We start from the raw sequence: 22,305 nt of genomic DNA on the forward strand, positions 1-22,305 counted from the left end.
GCAATAGGTACTCTTAGATAAAATGTTTTACCATCTGCAGATGAAAGTAATTTTAATAGAAAACACTCAATCAGATCAAATAACACTGCAAGAGTGATTCAATTAAAAAAGATAACATTTTTATTTCATTACTGTAGCTTAAAAAATTTAAATTTTCCAGTTTTTGTGGTTTGAGGGAGTGACTGTGCGAGCTCTTTGAGTGCCTGTCTCTGACAGTGGTGAGAACCGTCGGAGAGATGCAGGGAAGATGAATAATGGCGTATTAAACATTAAGGATGAGGGAGTAGCACAGCAATTATTCCTGTTCATATTTCACTGAAAACACTTAGATACATCTATCCATCTTTTCATCTGTCCCACTCCTTCTGTTTCTCCTTCACCATCTTTTAAAAGTGTCAATCTGTGCACCTTACACTCCCTCTGCTTGTGTAACTTTTCATCTCTTCTTTCTTTATTTAAGTTTTACTGTTGGGGTTACTCCCCACCTCACTCCCTCTGCCTACTTCTACCTCTCTGTTTCACTTTTAACTTTACTGTGTTTGTATTTAAAATTGTAGGTGCACATGATTTACTCGCAGTTACTCATTACAATACCAGCACATACATACAGTATGAAGAGGGACACTTGAGTCTTTTTTTTAAACATTTATCAAACATGTACAGTAGTGTTGTTCTAAGCTGCAGGTCTGGTTTAGGACAACTTTTGAATTAATCCGCAGCAGCCATAAAAAGTTGATCCACTTCTGATCCTTTGTTATTGTAAAACATTGTTCTGTATGTCTGTCAAAACCCAGGACTGAGATACATTATTACACAGGAACATATTTCTAGGTACCTGTGCTAACATGTGTTGTTACAAAGAGAGCTATAATGTGCAGGAATGAAATAGGGTGAGAGAGAGGGAGAGATAAAGGGAGAGAGAGAGACTGCCCTGGTAGTGGTTTTGGCTGAATGCGCAGGGTTTTCCAGTGTCTCACTGGGGGACAGGGGAATTTCACACACGCATGCTGGTTGCTTACACTGGCACATGGGGCTGGTACAGTATTACAGCACATTACCATCTCTATCTGGCATTGTTTGCTTTACCTCATGCCTACACATACAAACACACATGCTCGTGTGCACACTACTCCTGACCATACAAGCCAACCACAGGCGCCGTGGGAATACTCTATTGGCTACTGGCAAAGCTGATGCCTGGTCTGAGTCCAAGACAGAGCAGAGAAGAGAGCTGTGAAGGGAAAAGGCCACTGAATTTCAGCTTCAAAAGATGTCATCACTTGGTACTTCCTCATAAAAATAATAATACAGTAATACATAAAAATCAAATAAGATTTGAAACACTTTAATTTCTGTATTTGAAGTAAGTTTAACTATTCCACATCCAAACGTTGGTCTACAGTTATCCTATTCTCTTAATATTTCCCTGTTTTGTTTCAGAAATGTGTTTTTATACAGACAAGAAACATTTGCTTTACAATGCTTCATGCAGGTGTTTGTGTCTGCATGTGTAAGTGTGTGTGTGTGTGTGTGTGTGTTGTGACGGATGGCAGAGGGCCAGCAACACAGCTCCTCCTCAGGGTAGATAAAACAAGACCCACAAATCACCCAGTCCTGACACCACCATGTTTCTGTGCAGATCTACAATATTAAGACAAGCCAGCACTTCTGTTTGTGTGTACTTTTTAAATGTTTTGTTAGAGCACTGGGTCTCACATTGCTATTGCCGTGGTATTTATGTGCCTGTCTACAATGTTTAATTATGCTTCTGTACTTGTTGTGGTTTTGTTTGTTCTGCATGTGTTCATGTTTGTGTGTAAGGGGCTGGGCCAAAGAGAGAGGGGTGCGAATCAGGTGCCAAAATCAGTCATTAGTTGGCTTCCAGAAACCAGCATACATAAATAAATACATAACAAAGGGAAAACAATGAATGGTAAAATGAGAGAGTTGAGGAACGGAGGAAAAGTGAAATCTTACCAGTCACAGTATACTTTTTGGGCCCATCGTTGTGTGTAAATATGGTTCCGACACCAGTCTGGTTCAGGTGGTAAAGTCGTATGATTCCATTGGGACGACTAGGTTCAGACCAGTTCACGTGGAGGGAGGAGGGGCTTAAAGCTGTTACCACTGGATGCTGCACGCCTTCTGGGACTCCCTGGACTGTCACTGCCAACACCTAAACACAAACACATGGAGGTGGATATCCACACAGAGGCACAGAAACACACACACAAAGAAACATAAAATATAACACATTTCTCACATTTTACAGAATGTTAAAAGGAAAACAGATGGGTTTCTGCAGTGATCATTTATGAACGTAATTAACACGATCACAACCCATTAAAAAACACAGATATACAACTGTTTCTAAGGTAATAAAGACCTTGTTGACAACGAAGAAAGACTCCAAAAAAACTAAAACAAAGAAGTGAATAGCAGCACATTTTTATGTTACAACCTACTGGCCAAAACAGGGAACAACTGAAGCCAAAACACAAACCATCCACCACCTGCACGATGGAAAAAAAATGCTGTATGTACAGGTAGCACCATAATGAGCTTATGAGTTATAATGAGTTGTATTTGTCCAACATAGTGAATGTACTGTTATGGAACTATTGCCATATTTTCATGTACAGTCTGCAGGCTATAGAATTGCACACAGTACTATATTTTATTCCTAGAACCCACTGACTTACAGGGACCGACTGAATGCAAAAGCCAGAAAATGTTTCCCATGATTTACAGTACAGCATATGTGTATTTACTTTAACCTAGAGCAGTATACAAGTGTAAGAATACTGGAGAGTGACAATTTCCCATTCTGATGGCAACATGGATATCCTGCCTTAATAACCTACTGTATCGCTTTAGCATTTATCCATGACAAAGAACCCAACTGAAAGCTGCAATAATCACTTTAATTATGATATCGGTAGGGTTTTCAATCGATAGTATTACGGACGATCACTGCTACAAAAAATATAACAAACCAACAAGCAATCCCCCGTTAAGAGTCAGGTCACGCCAAAACAATATTGCTTTTTAGTACAGTGTTGTGAGTGACCAGCGTATTGTAAATTCCTATTGTAGTATCTGTGGGACCCTGTGAACGTTGGGTGAATGTGGAGACCACAGAATCACAGGGCAATCTGCTGCTAATGGCAACAGGGATATCCTGCCTTAATAGACTGTCACTAGCACTTCCCCCACCTGTCCCACACAGTGCTATGCAATTAGAACACTGCTACTACAACTAAGGAGACACATGCACGTGCACACACACGCACACATACATACACACACACAGACAAAAGTGCATGCAGGTGTACACATGCAAACAGCAAAGGAGGCAGAGCAGAAGAAGATAAGGAAGATACAGGGGAAGTGTTGTATCAATCAGTGAGTGCTTCAGCACTCTGTTAACTGAGATGTTGGTTGCCATATAACAGTACAGTTACCTAAAAGTTTACCTTACATTGCTTTGGTGGACAACTTTTTCCAACTTCTGATATGGAAAGATGATTTGATTTACAGTTTGATTTGAAATGACTGATCCATGCATCTTATGTTTATTGATAGCATGCGTCACTAGGATCCTCTTCATCCAACTCTTCTTTCTGTATACACAGGAATTGAAACTCGGAGGGAGGTAGGAAAATGGGATTGTGAGAGACGGAGAAGAAGGGGAAATGTTGGACACCCAGATGCCAGTGGTTGTGAAAGAGAAACTCGTGTCTGGACAGTGAGAAGGTGTGAGGATGAGAGAGGTTAAGAAAGAACTGAGACAACAGTTGGGAGAAACTGAAGAGCGCAGCTTTGAGATCAGGCAAATGACAGGAGGCAAATAGAAGAGAGAACAGGACAAAAGGATTCGAAAACAGAGGAGGACCAATCGCTCTTCCTCCCTCTCTAAGTGACCAACTGTATTAGATCAGCACCTTCTGTTGTCACAGCAGGTGTGCGTTTGTGTGTGCCTGTGTTTGTTCGTCTGTTCCTGTGTGTGTGTGTGTGTGTGTGTGTGTGTGTGAGAGAGATGGCTGTGATGCCAGGTAATTGCAGTGGTGTATTAGGTTAGCCCAAGTTATCCCATAATTGGGACTGTTTGGCCAATTTTCAATGGTGTACAAACTAATCCAACTCACTCCCTTTCCACCCTCTGGTAGGACTGTGTGTGCTTGTTTGTGTGAACAGAGGGAGGTAGACAGAGAGAACATGGAAGACAGAGATTGAGTCTGTGGTGTAACTGCGTACGGCTTTAGGAGCGTATGTGCATGTAGAGTTCTCCTGTTGGTCATGTGTGTAGTTCTCAGGTAAGTGGAAACCTGCCAGGATGATCTAGGGGCCTGTTGCAATGGAGAAATACTTTTGCTATGAGAGGTCAAGAGGGTGCATCATTTGCATCATGCTGACATGGTCAGTATAAATTAATGTCAGGCACAACTATTAAGTAATGAACTTGTTATGAAACACACTTTTCTCATTATGTCTTGTTTTTACAATTTCACAATTAGAAATTAAATCAGACTAAAAACAGCCAACAGGAACAAATGACTAAATTATTACTCCTGTTGTTGACCCCACTGAGAATCAACAGCCAATTCTGCTCTAAACAGCTTTCATCAACAGGATTAAGCTGATTTCAGCTCATTGTTTTCGTTCTTAACGGGTTTTCATTTTGATTCAGACGTTTCAGTCGTTCTACATTACAAAACAATTATGACCATAAACATCGAGTAGTGGCTGCATAACCATGGGTATAACCACTGAGGAGCCAGCCAGATTAATGTGACTGAGAAAGCATGGGTTATTTTAACAAAGTGAAACGTGTGAACAAAGAGAAATGCAATAATATTCACATATCAGCATATGCTAAAAAATTTTAATGAATACTGTAACATAATCTTTATATACAGTACTGTGAAAAAGTTTCAGGCAGTTTGGGGGAAAAACGCTGTAAAGTAAGAATGCTTTCAAAAATAGTCATGTTAATAGATTATCAATAAAATGCACTGTGAGTGAAGAAAAGAAAAATTTAAATCAAATCAATATTTGGTGTGACCACCCTTTGTCTTCAAAACAGCATCAATTCTTCTAGTTACACTTGCACAAAATCAGGGAATGTGGAGGCATATTGCCAGGTGTATGATTAATGGCAGCAGGTGCTGTGGACTGATGAGTCAAAATGTAAAATATTTGGCTGCAGTAGAAGGCAGTTTGTTCACCGAAGGGCTGGAGAGTGGTACAAGAATGAGTGTCTGCAGGAAACAGTAAACTATGGTGGAGGTTCCTTGCAAGTTTGGGACTGCATTTCTGCAAACAGAGTTGGGGATTTGGTCAGAACAAATGGTTTCCTTAATGTTGAAAAGTACAGACAGAAACTTATTCATCATGCAATACCATCAAGGATTTGACTGGCCCCAAATTTATTCTGCAGCATGACAATAACCTCAAAGATACCGCAAAAGTCATTAAGATCTTTCTTCAGTGTGATGAAGAACAAGGAGACCTGGAAGTGAGGGTATAGCCCCCACAGAGCTCTGATCTCAACATCATCGTGTCTGTCTGGTATTACATGAAGAGAGAGAAGCATCTGAGGCTGCTTAAATCCACAGAAGAACTTTAGGGGGTTCTCCTAGACGTTTGGGCCAACCTACCTGCTGAGTTCCTTCAAAAACTTTGTGCAAGTGTATCAAGAAGAATTAATACTGTTTTGAAGGCAAAGGGTGGTCACATCAAATATTGATTTATTTTAGATTTTTTTTCTGTCTGTCTAAAATATGTCTATTTTTGAAAGCATTATTACTTTACAGCATTTTTTCCAAACTGCCTAAAACCTTTCTATACGTATATGGGAAAGCCGTCAACAATGTTGATATTCTCTCTAACCACTTACTACTCCTTCCTTTATCACTGTCCATTCATATTTCATCCATATCATCATTCTCCCCAATATTCATTTATTGCATCCATTTATCCATCCATCATCTATTTATCTATCAACCCCTCACAACCAGTTCAACCAACTGTACCTCCAGCTCACCCCTCCAGTGACACATCAACAGGCTTCGTCTTTACGTAAGAATGTGCTTATCAAAATAATGAGATGTTAAATTAGCTTTAAAAAAAGCCAGAAAGACAGTTTTCAACAGGAGCTTTCATCACCTCTAAGCCGGAGAAATTAATTGTTGTGGTGATATCAGCTCTGCTACAGCCAGAAAGATAGCAGGGGGGAGTTCTGTGTGAAGCTATTATGGACGCTATCACAAACATCAGGTAGGCTCAGCAAATCCAGAGCCTCGCATATAGGGGGAGAGAGCGGAAACAAGGCTAAATAACAACTTGTTTCGACATGGGAAAAGTACAGAGTTCACACAGTGTGGAAACATCACAACAAATGTCAGACACAGGTTTAAAATTTGTAAAATAACACTTGCAGAACAACCAAGCACCTGAATTATAATGTAAACCATGTTTAGAAATTCAGCATCTTAGGAGGCTTTTATGAGAGGGTAAGAGTATTTCGCTGAAAGGCCACTGGCCAAACAATCGATCAGATGAGCAGCCAACTGCAGATGACCAATGCTTGCAGGTTGCTGCTGTGAGTTAATTTAATGTGAAGCAGGGTGTTGCATGTCCAGGGAATTTCATCTTGACAGAACAAAACAGGAAAAGTGATCTTTGAACACTTGTATTCAGACAGGTTAGTAATAGAATAAGAGATGACTCCAAGTAACAAGAGCAGCTGCCGCACACTGTCTACTATTATGGTAAATTTATTGATAGATACATTTTGGTAAAGCTGCTTTTTGTTTCTTTACAGAAAATCCCCCACTGATAAGCTATCTGATTTTCCTCTCTTTTTCACAGACACATGCACACAGTAACACACTTTTTTATACACCTTTCTTTTCATTCAAGTGTTCGGCCTAAATTAAAGGAGGGAACTAAACAAGAGAGTAAAGTGGTGCTTAGTTCAGTGAAGCTCAGTCCATCTGTGGAGGAGCTGTTAGATAATCATACAGGGGGATAATGTCTTTATGAAATGGGGTGCTACAACAGAGTAAGGTTTTGTAAAATGTGTGCTGGTATATGAAAAAGAGAAAGCTCTCCGTGGCAGACTGGCAGGACAGAGACAATCAAGCAGCACAGAGTAGAACTAAACAGAACAGTAATTAGTCAAGAAATAGTAATGAATATTAAAATTTATTTTGTACAAAACAATTATAATATACCAATGGAGCATCAAAAGTGTTGCTCATCTGTCACTTACTGTATTTGTTATCGCAATAGCTACTGCTGAGATTTCAAGCTTTAAAAAAAGATATGCCAGCTCATTAAGTGTCTTGCTTTGAATGCTCCAAACTCCCGGCAGCCACTGAACTCCTAAAAACTTCAAGACTGATGCAGACTTGGTATTATACAGTATTTGTGGGACAGCTAAACAAACTAGCCACATAGGTTAACCACATAAGCTGCTAATGAGCAAATACTGAAAATGTTAGTCTGAAAAACTGCAAAGGCACCAACACACATGTAGTCTTACCTGTGTACTGTCAGTACAACCAGCCCGGTTACAGACCCTCAGCTGGTAATTGTATTCCTGAAAAGGCCTGATCCCACCTACGTCAGTGAAACTGTTTTCATCACCACGGTAACGCTCTTGTCCATCCCGTAGTACAACATAGTGGGTGATGTCCCCTGGTAAAAGGGATAAGGTTCTTTAATAGGTTCATAATTAATATCAGATTTATCTCTATATATAACATTAAAAACACCGTGTTTTTAAGCCCACATCCACATTAATCATGAATACCTCTCTACTGAAATTAATCCAGCTGGACTACATTTACAGAGAAGGGGATTTTTGGTTATACACACATGCACATACACACCATTAGGCCTGGCAGGTGCATGCCATTGCAGCTGGATGATGTCATCTCGTTCATCTAAGCGACTCCAACGGGGCGGTGCCACTCCCCATGGTTTGTCTTCACTGGTGGTCACTGTAGTAACGCCACTGGAGCCTCGTCCAAAGCCGTTCCAGGCCCTCACTCTGTACTCATAGGTTGTGAAGGGCTCAAGGTCAGAGTCTATTAGAGTAAGGAAGGTAAGAATGAGAGCAGCATTGGGGGAGGGAGAAAGAAAAATCAATTAAGAAGGGGTGCAGGAAAATAAACAACAAATCTGTCAGTAAGACTGTCAATACATTGACTAATAAATAAATAATTTATGAACACTGCAACACTTAAGTGATTACATGTGATTTATACTGTAAGTGCACACATAGGATAATCTCTCATTCCAGTACGCAAACTATCTTGTTGAAAATTCATTGCAAGTTTTAGATGAAAGAAAATGAAAATGAAGAAAAATTTGGGAACTTGAAGAATCCTTTACGCTTAATAGAAATGTTTAAATGAGATTTTGTGATCAGTAAAATAATAAAAATCACATCATGGATTTGCATCTCCTGATATGTGACAGGACAGTTAGTAAATGGGATTAATATAACATGTCGTAACAAGAATTCCAAGATTGAACATGTGCGTACTTGGAGTTGAATTGCCAATATAAGCACAAGTTAGATGAACACGTACCAAATGTTCCACTACTTTTGGTGTGTAGTTGTAAACATCAGGCCGTGACTGAAGCATTCTGGGAGACAGGTTGTGACAACCCTCCACACACATGTGCATTATTTTTAGGGGTGTTAAGGGACTGCTGCTGTAAATGAGACCTTGTTTTGAACTGCCAGTCTGTGACTCTTGTCTTTACTACTGTGATAACTGAAGCAGCAAAACACACACACACCCACACCCACACCCACACACACACACATACACACACACACACACACACACACACACACACTGTTTGATTAAGAAAACAGAAAACACTCATTGCACATATGTAGCTATGTTTGTGTGATCCACCTCACAGAGAAGTATAGCTACTAGATACTCTGTATGTGTGAATGTGTGTGTATGTGTGCATGAGAAACATCTGGTGTATGGTGGGTGGCGACAGCTTTATGTGCCTCTGCCCAGATGGTGTCACAGCATTGCCTAGAAACTCTTATCCTAACCACCCCCCACCCCCCACATACACACATACACACATACACACACACACACACACACACATACACCGGACCACACTGAGTACAGAGGAACACTTAAATAGTAACTAACTGGACACTAAGACACACAATACAACAACCACCCATACCCATTCATAGACAAACACACATCCACAACTACAATTAGTCTTGATTAAGCAAATGTAACTACCCAGATAAATAATGTGTGGACAGACTGAAAATCCTAACACATACGCCCCCCCCCCCCCCACACACACTCACTACAACTCCCTTTGGGCTGATAAATAGTAGCGAATGTTGAAATGGCATTTAAACGCCCATCTCTAAGTTTTAATGACACACAAGTGTACAGCACAGAGAGACACCACGTTACAGCAATCAATGTGCACTGCAACAGCTGTCTTGGTGTGTGTGAGCGTGAGGAAGGGCATCTGTCTCTAAAGCCCGTTGATTGCAGTGAGTAAGTGCAGAATTGGTTTCTGTGGGCTCAAAATTTCTATGAGTGGTGTGTTTCACAGAAGGCCATTTTCTGCATAATTATTCTTCATGACAGCTCGAACGACTGTAGTGAGAGTCCGAATTACTAGACTAAATTCCAAGTCGCAGGTCAGAAGCAGGGATGCAGATATATTGTGAATGGTCAAAATGTTTAAAACTCACATACATTATGCGTATAGAGGCATGCTGATAACAGAAATAGGATTATGAGATTAATATCTACTTAAACTAACCTTCAACTGAGCTGAAGTCTCCTAAATGACTTTAGGAATTCCTTTTGTCATCCTATTTTAACTACCACTAATCAACAATTCCTTATTCCAAGGAAGAAGTACATGTTCAACCTGCCTAACTGCTGTGATCACTAATTGACACACAAACAACTAAAAACTTAAGTTTCCAAATGCTAATAAGCCTACAGTACATGTTTGAAGCTGACAGACACAAACACATACCTGTATAGGTGTATCTGTTGGCGTCTCCGCTGTACACTACCTCCTCATGCGACGGGCACAGGCTTCCCTCGAATTGCGAGTATTCAGTGTTTGTGTGACTGTATGTGCCCGCCATTTTGTATGTGTTTTCACTTCTGTTTGTATGTGTAGACGGGCCCGGAGTCAGAGTTTCATGTGTGGTGTCGATGGAAGGAGAGTATGTTGTGGAGTGCGTGTCAGGGTGTGCGTGTGCAGACAGGACCCATGTGCAGGCGGTTGTAGATGGATCGAGGTCACAGGAGCCACAGTAAGCTGTAGATGCTGCAGCTACAGGACACACGGTGCCCTGCAAACACTGGTGCTGCACAGAGGAAGCAAGAAGAGACAGATAAAGATTATAGAAAGCGTAGAGGAAAAGATGGAAGAGTTAAAAAGTAAGAGAGCATTAAAGAGGAAAGTAAGGGGAGACAAAAAAAAGGAGAAAAGTGAACCCATGAGATTCTAAATCTTTATTTTTTATCACACTCCACACAGACACAGATAACTACCACAAAAATGTTTCTTATAGACGTTTACTATTATCTTACCAGTTGTAAGCTTATAATAATATAAAGTCAGAGGCGTTTCTTATACACATGCTAAATGTAGCTATGCACGTGTTTGTGTGTGGTCTGCATGGACCTTAATGACATCATTAGAGCTAATGAGAATTCCTACCCTTTGTCCCTCTGTGTGTGTGTGCCTCTTTGTGCGTATGTGTATCTCATGCTGACTTAGGAACACACAAACATCACACGACCCCAGTTGATAAATGGAAGATCGCCCAGTTCCCAACTCCTGATGTGACAATGAGTGTGAGTTTGAGAGATGGAGAGGGAGGGAGAGAGAGACAGATCTAACTACTAACATCGCCATATCTTTTTTCTGCCAGACTCGCTTGCATTTCTGAAGTGTGGAAGTCACTTGTGAAATTTGTGTCAATTGCCAATACATAAAAGCATTAAATTCAAATCTATAGGTGCATTTAAATTATTATTGACTTCGTCGTTCTGTACATATGCCAAATTTAGTTGTTCTCGCTAATTTATGTCCCCGCTACACTTAAGTCTGTAAAGAAGGACATGGAATGTCGTTTTCGGTTAATCGATGCCCGCACTCATGAGGCCGATATATCATCCCAAATGACAGCAAGTCTAATCTAAAACCACTAATGGCTAGAGTTAAATATATATTGTTATATAAATAATACATTTATTATGTAACAACTATTTGAAAATTCCCAGGGAGTTCCCTGCTTTTGAAACACTTATAGCAGACATTTAAACCACAGGAAAAAATGTGTGGACCAATGGCACAACTGGACCACTACACAGCAGAACCAGTGGACATAAAAGATAACAAAGAAGTGTAAGAGATCTATAGAAACAAACTGACTATTTAAAACATGACTGACAAAACAGAATACTTGTCTACATGCAAATACAACCTGTTATAAACAACAGAGGGGATTTCACCAACTTTGAGAAGATTACCAGTGAGAGAAAGACCACCAGTTACGAGTGTATAGACATAGACACAGAGACACAAATACAGATACATACAAACACACCTGCATTAACAGGCCGGGTGTGGGTTGGTCAGCACACACGTGTCGTTGAGGGTCATACCCAATCCCATTGCAGCATTCCTCTTCCTGATGTATGACCTTTGACCCACAGCACTGCAATGTCACTGTGGCATTGCCAGCAGGGTGCACTGTGAGATAGCCGTTATTGCCCATACAGCAAAGAGAGCTTGAAGAGTTTATATACTCTTGACCACAGCAAACGAAACCTAAAGACAAGAAGATATGCGTAACATTACTGTTATATAATTTTGTTCAGAACAAAATTATTAACGCAACACTTGTTTTTGCCCCCATTCATCATGAGCTGAACTCAAAGATCTAAGACTTTCTCTATGTACACGAAAGGCCTATTTCTCTCAAGTATTCTCTCAAATCTGTCAAAATCTGTGTTAGTGAGCACTTCTCCTTTGCAGAGATAATCCATCCACCTCACAGGTGTGGCATATCAAGATGCTGATCAGACAGCATGGGTATTGCACAGGTGTGCCTTAGGCTGGCCACAATAAAAGGCCACTCGAAAATGTGCAGTTCCATCACACAGCACAATGCCACAGATGTTGCAAGTTTTGATGGAGCGTGCAATTGGCATGCTGACTGCAGGTATGTCCATCAGAGCTGTTGCTCATGAATTGAACGTTCATTTCTCTATGACAAGCCGTCTCCAAAGGCGTTTCACAGAATTTGGCAGTACATCCAACCGGCCTCACAACCGCAGACCAACCTATAACCACACCAGCCCAGGACCTCCACATCCAAGATCGTCTGAGACCAGCCACACGGACAGCTGCTGCAGCAATCGGTTTGCATGACCAAAGAATTTCTGCACAGACTGTCAGGAACATTTCAGGGAAGCTCATCTGCACGTTTGTCGTCTTCATCGGTCTCGACCTGACTGCAGTTCGTCGTCATAAGCAACTTGAGTGGGCAAATGCTGACATTCAATGGCCTCTGGCACTTTGGAGAGGTGTTCTCTTCAACAAAGAATCGCGGTTTTCACTGTAGGGCAGATGGCAGACAGCGACACCAGATACTGATGTATCGGACCCCCGCAATACAGTGAAACTGCACATTTTCGAATGGCCTTTTATTGCGGCCAGCCTAAGGCACACCTGTGCAAAACCGATGCTGTCTGGTCAGCATTTGATATGCCACACCTGTGAGGTGGATGTATTATCTAAGCAAAAGAGAAGTGCTCACTAACACAGATTTTGTGAATGAGAATGTATATAGTTGAACGATTGTTTAGAAGACATAGAAACAGTATTTAGGCTGCTCTGAATATTGGTGTGCATCTTATCTTACATACATGCATCCTCATCTCCTCTTCCCTCCGTCTTCTCTACCCCTGCATGCCTCTTTTCCTCTCTTGCATTCATCTCTTCCTACAGCAGTAATATTCAGGCTATTCCGTCAAAAGAGTGCAGGGGGAGAGGAAGTGTGTTTTTCTGAGCTGCCATCTCTGACAGTGATAGGTGATGTCTTTCTGCCACCACTTCACCTTCAGCAGCAAGGTGACATTTAAAATACATGATATCACTCCATTTCCCTGTAAATGTTTTGCAGCTGAATATCAAATTTCAAGCATTTTTCTTCACATTCTCCTGAACTTCATACTTCAAATTCAACTAACTTGCTTTGAATGACAAATTGAAACTGTTTTAGTGCCTTCAGATTTGAGGCAAGTCTCATTCTTGGTGGAGAAAATAATGTTTTGTCTACATAACCTTTATAAAGTTCAACTTTATTCTAATTTGAAAAGCTTTACTGTGCTAAACAAGTATTTGGCATTGAACATCCTTCTAGTTAAGTGGTTCTTCATCTGGGGGTCGGGACCTGGTCCCAGTGGGGTTGTCAGAATGCTGCCATAGACACAAAAATAGAATAAAATAACTTAAAAATAACTAGACGGACTACAGTTGTGAATGAAATCACTTTGGGTGGACACTGTAAATATTTTGCACTGTTTAATCCAGTAGGTGGCGGTACTGCCAACCACTATAAAACGACAAAGAAGAATCAGGCCCCAATCAGACAGAAAGCGCTTTGCAGGTTTGAAAACGCGAGGCGCACAGCAGTGCCTTTTTTGGTTGAATTTAGAAAAGAGCGAGGCGCTGCGGTTTTTTAATGTTGCAAGGCAAATTTTTCAACTCTCCGCGACCGGGAAAAAACGCTCAGCGCCTCGTCACGCTGTTGCCGTTTTTACCAGCTCGTATAAACAGCACGCAGAACGCTCACTGCCAGTCGGGGGGGGCGAAATATTTTCAGAAAGGGGTCGGACTGCCACAAAGGTTAAGAACACCTGTTCTAGTTCAATGGCAAAAGCTATATTTATAACTCTACTGTAATGCTAGGTTTCTGCTAGACGCAGTGTCCCCAGCACAAGGGTGCGCGCTCCAAAAATAATGTCATGATGTTTCTTGTATCGAGTGCAAAGGCTCCCCAAGTAGTTGCAGTAGTCTCAGTGCTTGGTAGTGCTGTATTTTCAAACACTGTAGTGTTCAATTAACAGATAATAATAATAATAATAGTAATTCTGGCACGTCATTTCACTGTCGCTATGATGACCAGTAGTGACAGTAGATTCCAACCCCAGACGTTGAGGTTCCTTGTGCTTGTCTTAACTCCTAAGCAACTGGGGTGCCGCCCCACTAACTGGACACTAACCTAACTTGGTTTTCCTAAATCATACAAAGCAATACCATAACATAGGTGAGAAGTTCAGAAAACACTGTGTGTGTTAGATTAAGGTTATGTCATGGAAATGAGGCTGAAACAAAAGTGGCAGCAGCTCTTACACAGCTAAACTAATGGAAGCTGAAGGTAGAGAGTAAACATGGTGCTTTTTCTCCAGTGGCCCTCCTAATAACACAAGTTGAACCAATCTGGTTACTTTGACGTCTTAGCTTAGTCGAGGGCGGGGAGCATAAAGCTTCGGCCTTGCAATGGATTAGGGCTATAATGTTGTCCTGCTATAACAATGAGTCAGCAAAGTAACCCCCTGCTGTGAGGATGCATTGGAAATACAAATGAGCATGGCACGGCACGATTAAAACATCATAACTGTGCTGGTGGAAAAAGGATAAATCGTATTTTAATGAGGCCAATAGTTAAAGCTTCTCATTTTGAATCAGACCGAAATATTATAAGAACCCCTCTGTCTTTTGTAATTATTTAGTTTAGAGTTAAAATAATCTAAGTTTCATGAGGTATTTAGCAAATTGACGATAAACTCATGACATGCTGATCTGTGGCACTATCTACCCCCAGCTGTGTTGCCCATTTTATTTGACAGCAGACATTAAACACTAAGTCATTGCTTTGTATCATGATCTTGGCCTTTAATGGGGCTGCAGCTAGTTGTTGAGTGATAAATAACTTATTGTTTAACAACCTAATCAGCGTTCACTCTTTACCTACATGAAATGCTGTTAATTTAAGCAATCATTTCACTTAAAGGCCAAAAGTGGAGAATGGCACATATTTTCTCCTGTGCTGTTGCAGTGCATTATATCCTCACCGCATCCATCACAGGCAACATGTGACAGGAAAATGCATGTGTGTGTGTATGTGTGTGATTGTGTGACATAAAGGCAGTCTGACGGCTAGTAACTCACTTAGCGGCGGCAGCTGTTGCAGAGCAGGGGCTTGGTGGCCAATTCCCCCAGCGCCTTACTTCAGCTTCAATGACGCGCAAATAAACAGCTCAACACTTTTCCAAAATAGCTTCTTTCCACTCATCCTTCGTCCTCCTCACCTCTACTCCTCGCATCCACCTGGACACCAGGCCCTCCACGACTCACAATTTTAGCAATCCAACTGTCCTTCCATGTATCGTTCCACATGGCTCTGTTCAAGCTCTCTACATAACTTGATTCACTCTTGTGCTTTTTCTGACCACCTTTATCACTTGTGACCTGAAGTTCAGGAGTTGTCTCCTGCCTCTTCTCCACTCTGCATCAGTTATTTCTCTAATCATATTTCCCCCTACATCCCTAACTTCTATATCAACCTATATCTCCCCAATTTTCCAGGTGCTCTCTTATCTTATGTCCTCTTCTTCTCTGTCTTTAATGCCTTATTTTCCTATCATACTCTTCATCCTTCCTCCATTTCTCTTGACCATGACCATGTCCTCTTTTCTCCTCATCATCTTCGCATCTTACTCTTGTTTCCATCTCCTTTTCCTTTCACTACTGCTCTCTCTATCTGTCTTTGCATCCACAGTTCATAGGTCTACATTGTTTGTTTGCTGTTCTGCAGCTAAACTTCACTATTGTATTATCACCCATTCAGCAGAAACCCAATCCCTGTCTTTGCAAGTGTTATCTGTGAATGGGTGTGTGTGACATGCTTGTTCATTTGTGTTAACGTTTTGAAACACACACCTCGTATTTTCTCTTCCTCTTTATAAGCTGTGTGTGTTTGTGCATGTGGATGCATGTGCGTGTATGTGTTGACAACATTTTATCACACACCTCTTGTTTTCTCTCCTGCATCGCAGAATGCTTCAGCCCTAATCTTCAGATTTACGTTGGATTTGCATACATTCGTTAATAGCGTCGGGAGCGCTGCGTCAACACAAGGTGCTTAGACAACGTGAATTATTATTAGGGTTCCAGTCATTCCACTTAATGATAAGTCAATATTTAGCCCTGCCAATGAACTACTGATAAAAATGTGTGTTGTGGATTAGGGTTATCCGAGCTCTCTAGGAGACCAAAACCCCTCCACAACTTTAAACAAACCAAACACTTTTAAATACCTGAATATATTACAAGGGGTTTGGCACAAAGTGCAGAGAAAGTGCACACATACACAGATTGTGTTCATGCATACCAGCACACACAAACACAAACTCAAGATGAAGCAAGCACATAAAAGCTGATGTACTTATTAAATAATGCTTTTGATGATTTTAGCTTATGGTATTGGTATATATGTTGGCCATTAAGTTACAGGAAATTGCAGAAAATAAATGAAGAATGGTTTGAAAATGTGTTTTTGAGTTTAATCTGTTGACATAAATATTGTTGGTTGGCTCTGTTAGAAACAAACCAGCACCAGCAAATGAGTGATATATTCATACATAAAGATGACTGTCATCAGTCAATCAAAAATATTTTTTAAGTTCATGATACAGGCTTGTCCACACTGTAAAAGCTTCTTTGTTTAATATTTATTATAGTTTAGATTTTTTCAGTACTAATATAAATATATTTTGTTGTGAGTTATTGTTTATAGTTTCTTCTGACAGTAATTTAATTTCCAGTGCTTTCCAGTCTTGCTCAATTTCTTGGTCACAACTCAATCTAAGGGATCCTTATCATACATGTTTGTTGTTTTGCATATGTTAAAAAAACAACACCAGCTCAATAAATAGTATCAGCTTTAAAAATCCAGTATTGGTTGGGCTCCAGTACACACACACACACACACACACACACACACACACACACACACACACACACACACACACACACACTCACTCACTCACTGCAGGAAGATGTGTGTGTGTGTGTGTGTGCGCGTATGCATGCACACACTTTGTGCTCCGGAGGGGCCAGACTATATGTCATGTCGAGAGATGAAATCACAGTGGATTGACTTTCTCACACAGTGCACAGTGTTCCCCTGTGAACACACACATGTGGATGTTGGGTAAGCAAGCACACAATAATCAAAGACACACACACATACACACCTACTCTTTTCCCAGCTGACTGGCTGTCCTCGTGTCTTTCTGACGTCTTCTTATTCTTCTTTTTTAAAAATTTTTTTTTGTCTCAACAACATTACCAGCTGGGCATGTGTGTGACATTGTGTGCATTTGTGTGTACGTGCATCTTTGCATGTATGTGTCTTGAGTGTGTGTGTGTGTGTGAATGCCTGTGCTGAGCCTAGGTATATTTTCACCACTCTTCAGGGATTCACTAAAAACTGAGACACAGCAAGCAGCTGTTCGAGTGTCTGTGAGAGAGGGACAGAAAGAGACATCAGAGAGAGAGACGGAGATGAAGAAGGGGGAAGTGATAAAAAAATGACAAAGCTATAAAATGGGGGGGAAAATGAATGACGTGAATGAGAAACATTTACTAAAAACAAAGAACATAAATTACTCTATTTTGAAATCTACCGTGGTTGCACCAAAATCAGTGAGAGTACCATTTTTGTCAATTACAGACAGTACAATTTTTAACCATCATAGAGATTTAAAATTATTAAATGAGCACTACTTATTTTACGGCAGACTGACACAGACACTCCAATCCTTATACATTCTGCCTACACCATTTCTGCCCTCAACCATGCCAGAGACATTGTAGCTGACCTGCCGTTGTTTGATTTGACAACTTTTTCTCAAATGTGTAAATTAACACATTGGCCCTTTATGTTGTATTTAACATTAATGTTGAACAGCTTTAACTTACTAATAGAAATTTTCTTCAATCATATAATTATTAGAACTCTTAAAATACATTGCTTGTAAAAAGTGTTTACTTGAGCCAGTCCAAGGTGTGGTACACTTGCACGTGGTTGTACGTGATCAAGATTATACCACCTCCCCCTCATTTTGAGCCAGAAAAAACCCTGGTCCTGGGAATACATCTTCACCAGCCAATTAAACTGGTTCAACACAAAGGCTGTTCAATGTATCCGAAATCATTTTGGTTGTGGGCAAAGGTAAAGGGCACCTCTGTCATATAACCTTAACAGAGGCATGACACGGCCCTGTGAGTTGAATAATGGGTAGATGAAACCAATGGCAACTGTGGTGTAGGGATAACAGTTTAATTGAAACAAAATGTTTATCCAGAGGTATGTAGCACAACTGAAATATCTCATCCAGGTATTATTTGCAGCTACATCCTATAATCACTTGCTAAAAATGTGCTGTGAGTGTGTGTGTGTGTGTTCTTGTGCATGCATGCAAGCTCAATTTGCTGAATTTTGAATAATTGCCCATACCAGGAAGTTATGTTTTTCAATTTTTTACTTTTAATAAATCTACTATGTGTAACAGTAACAACATCAAGAATAACACAAAGGGAAATAAAATGCAAGCACACACACACACACACACACACACACACACACACAAAGCAGCCGGTCCTCATCGCTGTGCTCACCAGCCTCTGGTTCTATTCTTGCCAGTCATTAAAGTAAACCTAATAGAAAAGCCATCATCATAAATACATTAACAGAGAGAGAAATGTCTTCCTGTGTTCAGAGAGTACTCGATCTTCTAAAGCAGCCAGACGCTGCTGTTTGGAATGCACTACTGTTGGCCATTTGCTACCCATCATTGATGAGGGGCTTTTGGCAATGATACACACACACACACACACACACACACACACACACACACACACACACACACACAAACAAACAAACAGAGAGACATACACACTCAGAAACTGATGAGAATCTTTTGGCAGAAACAATGAAAAGATATGTGATGGATGCATAAAGAAACATGTGAAAATGTAAACACATTCAGATACGTATACAGAAACAGACAGCTGCATCCAGAAAGTGAAGCATACATGCACCAAGTTGAAGTAACAAACCATGCACACTTGCACGCTTGCACACACTTCCACACATAAATGCATCCACTCTCACAACTCCGCCAGGCTCAGAGTGAGCTAGCTTAACTACTGGGATAATTTCCCTCCAGCAAATGGTCACTGTGCCCTTGAAAAACATATTTGATTATTACTTTTTCTCCCCCTCCTCTTTTTTTCTTTTAGCATCATCACAGCCATTTTCATCACGCGCTCTGATGATGGCACGGCAAGGCGCGTTAAGATAACACCCCGGCACCGGCAGGCTTTTAACACTTAAACGGTGAAAAGGGATATTCAGATTTGTCCTTGAACGTTTGGATGGGGCCTGCTGGGCTGGGACAGAGGGAGGGAGTAAGGGAAGGAGTTAAAGAAACGCATACATTTTTGTTAGATTCGCTTAGTTTAAGAAAAAGTGAGGTGGGGAGGGCATTTATGGTAGCACCCACAGTGAGAGATGGGGAAGACGGGGTTGAAGGGCAGATGGAAGAGTTAAAGAACTGTATGCTATAAAGAAAAAGTGTGAAGGGGAAATGATTACTGGAGCGCGCACAGTTAGGCAGGGGACTTAACGAGAGTCAGGGAGCAACGGGAGGCCAAAGACACAACACACGTTCCTTTAAACACCATCTAATCTCACCTAAGACTTAGCTAAACATCTTACTTACAAATTCAGAGAGAGAAGAAAAGAGGAGCAAATGAAGAGCTTAAAAGTTGGTCTAGAACCTGCGACACTGGAGGAAATGCTGCAAGACAACAGAGGCACTCTCGTCCAAAAATAAACAGTATTTAATCTACTTGAAAGTGAAATGAAAGCTGTTTAAACAAACTGGCAGATTTGGAAGGCAGGGATTTAGCATGGACACTTTGTGTTGTTGTATAACAACTAGGAAATGTTGAGGAAAGGATTATAGACCATCTCGATAATACGCCAACGACTAAAACTGGCCAGAGCAGAAGCTAGGTCTGCCATTTAAGAAGGCATATTAGTTTTACCTGACCAGGTAAATTAGAATAAAGACATATGTAGAAAGGAACATATACACAATTAAGGTAGTGAGGCTTGTAAATTGACTTGAAAAAGAGCACTTATGTAAGGTGCTGCTGTAGCTGTTTCTGATTAAAATTTATGACGACAGAGTAAAGGATTTAAAGAAACCCAGTAAACACAGCTAGATTTCTAGAAATGATGAAATGGTGTTCATGGCTGTCCATCCATTTTGATATTACCACTGGGGAGTGCCCAAGTCATCACTAGTCAATCACTAGGGCTGTCCCAGACTAAGGATTTACATAGTCAAATGCAGAGTTATGACATTCGGCCGCATGCATTTCGTGCATGTTGGCCACACAGTATGCATGTGGCCGAATGTCCCGCGAGGTACGGACAACTCTGCACAACAGCGGTGAAGTTTAGGCTCCATCTCTACAGCAAGTTCCTCTTCTGCCACTACACACTCACACACATACACACTACGCCTACACATGCGCACTGATGCCCCCTACCTTGAGGGTTAGGGTTACAATTCTGGATTTATTCATGCGCCTTAAAAACATTTATTAAAAGCTTAGATTCTTTTCTCATTTTTATTTACAGCATTATATGTTGAAATGTATATTGCAATAGGCTGTATATAAACTTATTGGGAGAACTGGTAGTTAGGGTGAAAAATCAGGCGTTGAGATCCCCCATATCGGCAAAATGTCATGATCCTCATTTTGCAGCAAAGCTTTGTAGCTTCGCAGCATCGTATCTTCGACTAATCTTGGTCAGCCCTAGAAATCACAAATCCTGCTCACAGCAGCTGTAAATCCAAAGACATAAACTAAAAAGCATATAAAAAAAAGAAACCTCATCGAATAAGTAGGTTTCTACAGCTAAACGGTAGAAGAAGAAGATACTTTATTGTCACATACATGTAGCGAAATTCATTCTCTGCATTTAACCCATCCCTCAAGGGACCAGTGGGCAGCCACTGTGCAGCGCCCAGGGACCAGCTCCAGATCAGTGCCTGGTAAACTGCAACATGTTTTTGATGGTGGGGGAAACCGGAGCACCCGAAGGAAAACCACGCAGAAAGGCCGGGATGACTGAGGATTGAACCCACAACCTTCTTGCTGTGAGGCCACAGTGCTATCCACTGGACCACCGTGATGCAGAGTAGACTTAAGCCTACACACTATATGATTTTTAGCTTGATTTGCTGCTCAGCAAGCTCGGAGGCTGAGATCGGGCGTAAATCAGCGGTCAATCGGCGGTCGCCAGTCGTTATGTGTGAACAACGCATCAAAATGGCTTCCCAACACATTTCTGACACATCGCCGACGTCTGCCAGGTATCTAGCATGCCAAATATCTGGAAGAGTCAGCCGACTCGACATCCACAACCAGCCAATGAGAGCAGGCAGCTACTTTTTCACAACAAAACACTTTTTACTCACCTCCAGCTCTCTCTGTAGCTCAGACAACCCCTACTACCTGCTTGTGCTAATCCATTCTTTCAGCCATATTGTTTGTCTTTATAATTGTTGTCGTTATAATAACAAACAACAGCTGTTTTGTGTGAAGGTTTGCGTCATTTCACGTGAGCTTTCTTGACAAAACGTGGTTTGGAGACCAGCGTCGGGTGACACAGCCGCTGTAAGCTCGTGTAGTGTGTGACCCCCTGTCCCCGATCAGTCACGTAGTGTGAACGCCACAACGACTTCAAGACTCCCGTCACAAGACGACAAGTTGTGTAGTGTGAATGGCACAGCCATCGGCTGACGCTGAAAGTCGTGTAGTGTGCACAAGCCATAAGTAAATCCTGATAGACATTTGCACTATTAGGAAAAACTGTGCTTTCTCTTGGTATAGAATGACTCTTCCAACCTTAAAAGTCTTCATCAAGTAATCACAAATATCCTTAAAACATGCCAGATGATCAGGATGAGTAGGTACATAGATGGGTGGGTGGAAAGGAATGTCACAAGCTTATTGAGGGAGAACAATGACAACTTATTGCTCAAGTTTTGAATCCAAGAACCCAAAGAAATATTTGGAAGAACTCTGTCCATTGGCTCAGCTTTGTGTTTA

At 41.1% G+C, this 22,305-nt stretch overlaps 1 protein-coding gene across 1 annotated transcript in view; it reads right to left on the reverse strand.

Annotated features, from left to right (window-relative positions):
* ush2a (Usher syndrome 2A (autosomal recessive, mild)) overlaps positions 1-22,305 on the reverse strand; it is a 239,018-nt gene that overhangs the window by 47,843 nt on the left and 168,870 nt on the right. The window contains 5 exon segments of the mRNA XM_038701698.1: positions 1,978-2,176; positions 7,550-7,704; positions 7,899-8,096; positions 10,060-10,399; positions 11,648-11,871. Of these exon segments, the coding sequence (XP_038557626.1) occupies positions 1,978-2,176; positions 7,550-7,704; positions 7,899-8,096; positions 10,060-10,399; positions 11,648-11,871 (1,116 nt within the window).

This window comes from Micropterus salmoides, unplaced genomic scaffold (assembly GCF_014851395.1).
Source record: "Micropterus salmoides isolate LMB-PRFRI ecotype aquatic unplaced genomic scaffold, ASM1485139v1 Ms_hic_scaffold_6, whole genome shotgun sequence".
NCBI classification, from domain to species: Eukaryota; Metazoa; Chordata; class Actinopteri; order Centrarchiformes; family Centrarchidae; genus Micropterus; species Micropterus salmoides.